This window comes from Phaethon lepturus, unplaced genomic scaffold (assembly GCF_000687285.1).
Source record: "Phaethon lepturus isolate BGI_N335 unplaced genomic scaffold, ASM68728v1 Scaffold55984, whole genome shotgun sequence".
Taxonomy (NCBI): Eukaryota; Metazoa; Chordata; class Aves; order Phaethontiformes; family Phaethontidae; genus Phaethon; species Phaethon lepturus.
This window is the reverse complement of record NW_010536640.1, coordinates 1-4,286: the sequence shown is the minus strand read 5'-3', so window position 1 is coordinate 4,286 and position 4,286 is coordinate 1. Positions and strand designations below refer to the sequence as shown.

Genomic DNA, 4,286 nt, shown 5'->3' with positions numbered 1-4,286 from the left:
GTCCTTTCCAACCTTAGTGATTCTGTGAAGACGGGAGTGTTTTGAAAAAGCCTTCTTTTACAGCACAGGCCAGAGTATTTTACCCATTTTCCCCCTGCAGAGCTCAAAAACTGCATTTTATCAAATCTTCATTTGAAGATACCAAGATATGAAAATCTACATTTCTTTGAATATGAAAGCCTTTCAGCAAGGGCTGAGAGCAACTAGCATGCCAAGTCTAACCACCAGAGCTTCAACTTAAAAGTAGAGAAATCCTGAAGCTCACTATCAAATTAAAAAGTTTACAGTCTTTCCATTTGTCAGAAAACTACATCCAGTAAAGGTGCCTGGTGTTGGCCTCTGGAGAGAACATTAAAAATTAAATAAGGTAGAGTGACAAAGAGAATGGAGGCATGTTCACTCAGAGTAGTGGGAGAAGTACCTTCTTACTTCACCTGTCGCATCCTATTTTAGATTTATAAAAACAAGCAGAGATTCAAATTAATTTCTAATTGCCTTTCAAAAAAAGAGGCAAATTCAGACACTTACCTGTTATGCTGAAACATTTCACGTGCTACCTTTGCTTCAACATGCAGTGTTTCAAATGGCAGGTCTTTATCAATTAGCTTTCTGGCATCCCTTGTAAGAGAACGGAAGTTGTCCTAAAAAAAAGAATTGACACATATAGAACTGTCACCACTCTTCCACAGCTGTGGTGAACAGACAAAGCACATGAAATACTAAATATTAGTCAAAACAATAACGATCATCTACTGTAAACCCTAAATATAATAATATTGCTGTAGGATTGTAACTCTTACTATTTATCAACAACAGATTGCTACAGATCATTGATGTTTGAATGGACTGATTTGATGCCCAGTGAAATCAATAGGCTTTTTTCCATCTGAAACAATATATATTAATTGAAGTTAAACTTCCCAGGTTTTCCCAACATGATATATACACATACAGTCTTGCTACTGGTAAATATTCATCTGTGGATCCTGTTTCCCAGAGTCATGATTCCACTTATAAGTGACCCCTGTTCTGATGGAATCCAAAATAAAAAGTACTGAGTAATTAATAAATAGACATTGATCACCTTGGACCAGAATCCAAAACTCTGCATACTCAGATTTGTCAATAAGAAAGAAATTGTTATTAGGAGAAATTACATTTATAATGTCACTGAGAAAATATTTCAAACTAAGTTACTTCAACTACAAGAACACACTGAAAAAAATTCTGCATCCTTCCAACGTTGCTTTGCTAGCCATACACACTTCTGCTAATAATTGGGCATGAGAACAAAAATAGGCACCAGACATGTGAAACATTTGTGACCACACCAGCTACTAAATGCTTATGAGACTTAAAGGTCTGCAGATGACTAGATTTACTGAAGAGCATGAAATATAAGGAAGCTACTAAGGAAAGCTTCAGCGAAACATGCTCACGGTTCTTTTACAACAATAACCTGATTACGCTGTAAACCACTAGGTGAAAACACACATATTACATACATTTTATTTTCAGAGTGCTCTATTCACACAAAGGGCTATGGCTGCATCTACACTACCAGACAAGAGCAGCTGAGTAGGAGCAGACCTGTATAGTAACAAAGATGGCACTGAGTGCTCAACAGCCATGCCAACTGTTTTTAGAATTGTATTTCAGACTAGAACTACTCTATCCCCATACACCTAAAAACCTGTAAGCATTTGGAGGACATCTCTAGGTTTAATTTCATCTGAAAGGAACCCAGTTTGTGTGCTGAGAGACCACTCTGCCATGAAAGCCAGTATGTGGTAAATGCAGTGATTGATTTCCAAAGAGTACTACTGATCCAATATAAAACATTACTGTAGATATACCCTATGAAAAGGGGAAAAAAAAACCTTACTGGCCCCTCTCCCCCATTAGAAAAGAACCAGTGGACAAGGCTCCAAGCTTTATAACGTTTCGAGGAGGAAGTTATTTTGCTTACATTTGTTGGTTTCCAGTCATTCAGTCTATTGTCCAAAATTACATCATAACAGAAAGCTCCAGAGATCACTGCAATTCCAATTCCAAAGAGAAAAATATTAATGTTTGTGACAATGAACCTATTGCATTGCCATAATGTACACTTATAAATTTATCAAAATGAATTAAAAGAAAAACAAAATTATCTCAAGAAATCCATTATAACATATAAATTTTCAGCTGTGATTATACAGTCAAATGGCAGATTAATCCTGTATCAGGTCACAGATGAGCAAAAGTTGTAACTAACCCTGCTTGTACTTCAGTAATCTTCCAACTTGATGTATACATCCTAATTTTTAGTAACTCCAGTGCTCACAAGGTTATGTAGTTATTAGGGCAAATTTCACAGAAACACATCGTATCTTCTAAATACCTTACTCATGTAACTTCACAACAAAAAGGTTATGTCCTTAAATTGCTAACTTAACCTATGAAATCCTAAGTGCTCTGAAACCCATGTGCCACGCAAACCAGTCTTCTGTACTTTGATAACAAAATCGTTTTCAGTGCGATTGCTACAAATTAAAGGCTACAACCACAATACATGTAATACACGGATTAATAAGTACCTTAAATCATTGGAAAAGGAGCCTCTGATTTTTTTGGTAACACTATTAGACACTCACTTAAGAAGCACCAAAACAAAAGACAATCAATATAAAACACTTATATCACCTGGCACTTCTAGACATTTAATCAGATTCACTGAGTACTCATCTTTGAACGCTCGCTTTAACACACACGCCATGATCATGGCACAGGAACGCCAATAGGCCTATAAAGAGAATTTCAAAACACAGATTTATTACCGAGAAGCTAACAACCCATACCAGATGAACATCAGCCATTTATTCCAAAAGAACACCGACATTTAACTGAATTAGGTACAAACCTGCCTGTCAACCCAAGCATTACCTTCTTTACTATTTAAACTTCTACTTGTAGATTATTCTCCATATAGAATCAATCAAAAAAATCAAAACTGTACTTAAAATGCAAGCCAGATGTTTCCCTTGAGGTATTTGGTATTATGGAATATCTGGTATCATTTGATATCCGAAATTATAGAATAATACAGCATAGCTTGAAAGGGATGCCTGCACATCACCTAGCCCACATCCTGGTCCAACTAACAATAACCATGATATGCCAACTGTGAAAAATATCTGAACTTTCACGACAAAGTTCAAGAAAGCAGACAGACATGGAACTGAAAGGGGCATACAGAATCGAGTGGTCATAATCAGGCTCACCTACAATGGGACAAGATGCAGACTTACCTTGTTTACTTCCTCTGGATCTTCATCTTTGAAAGTAAGGAACTGAATTTCACATGATTTGGTCAAGGGTCTGTACATATCCCAGACTTCACCATCCACAAGAGCTAGAACGGATTTCTTGCAATGCCATTCACTTAAGTCTAAAGAAAATGAAAAATATATTACATAGTTATTAGCCATACTCTTCAGAGTCAGCAGTTTTAGACCTCCGCATTTGTAACAACAAACTGGAAGTCTCACTTTTGTAAATGACTTGGAAAGATGAGGTGTTAATAGGGCCTCCAAAAATTAACTCTGTTTCTGCTGATGTATTTTAGTACAAAAGTATTTTAAACATACCAACTACAAATATTCTGACTGTTTGTCTGTTACCTTGGTCAATAAAATGTCAATAATAGTAACATTTCAGATTTGCATGACAAGTACTGCAATTGGCAGTGCAATTTTCATCACGAACGGCACATTAGTTTAAAAGTCCATTCACTTACGCATGGCACAATTGTATGGAGTAGACAAAGCTTTGTTCATTACAAACACGCTGCCAGGGTGAGATTTTCCAGTGTATTTTACTTCAATTTTCTCAATTCGTGGATACAGAGATAGCTGTCTCTCTTTCTCCTTGGTAAAGAGCTCATTACGCATCTCAATCACTTCATCTGATGTCATTCGAGAAACAGTCGGTGTGGAGATGAACCCTGATAAAAGGAATGATCTAAAATAAGCATTAAGGAGTTTTTACAGCCTCTTTGTTTCTACGGAAAGGAAGACATGTCACTGCACTGCTAATCCATGTGTCTGTCTCAACACGCGTAAGGTGAACACTTCAGCAGCTCTCACTGCCTGTCCATTCTTGGTCCCTGCAATGCCTGCATGAAGTCACAACAGAAAACTCGGAAGCAACGGCATCTTAATGACGTTCTCTGGCTGCAAAGGCCCTTCTCTCAGACAGGCCAAACGCCCCTACGGACCGCGCCCACTCTATGCCACCGCACCTGC

At 37.4% G+C, this 4,286-nt stretch overlaps 1 protein-coding gene across 1 annotated transcript; it reads right to left on the bottom strand.

The window, feature by feature from the left end:
- Window positions 1-528: 528 nt before the first annotated feature.
- On the bottom strand, window positions 529-3,985 carry MRPL39 (mitochondrial ribosomal protein L39; the record flags this gene model as incomplete). The annotated part of the gene is made up of 5 exons (XM_010286215.1): window positions 529-641; window positions 1,970-2,037; window positions 2,686-2,785; window positions 3,291-3,430; window positions 3,779-3,985. Coding segments are annotated over 5 exons (628 nt in total), but the record flags the coding sequence as incomplete, so codon positions are not given.
- Window positions 3,986-4,286: the final 301 nt, after the last annotated feature.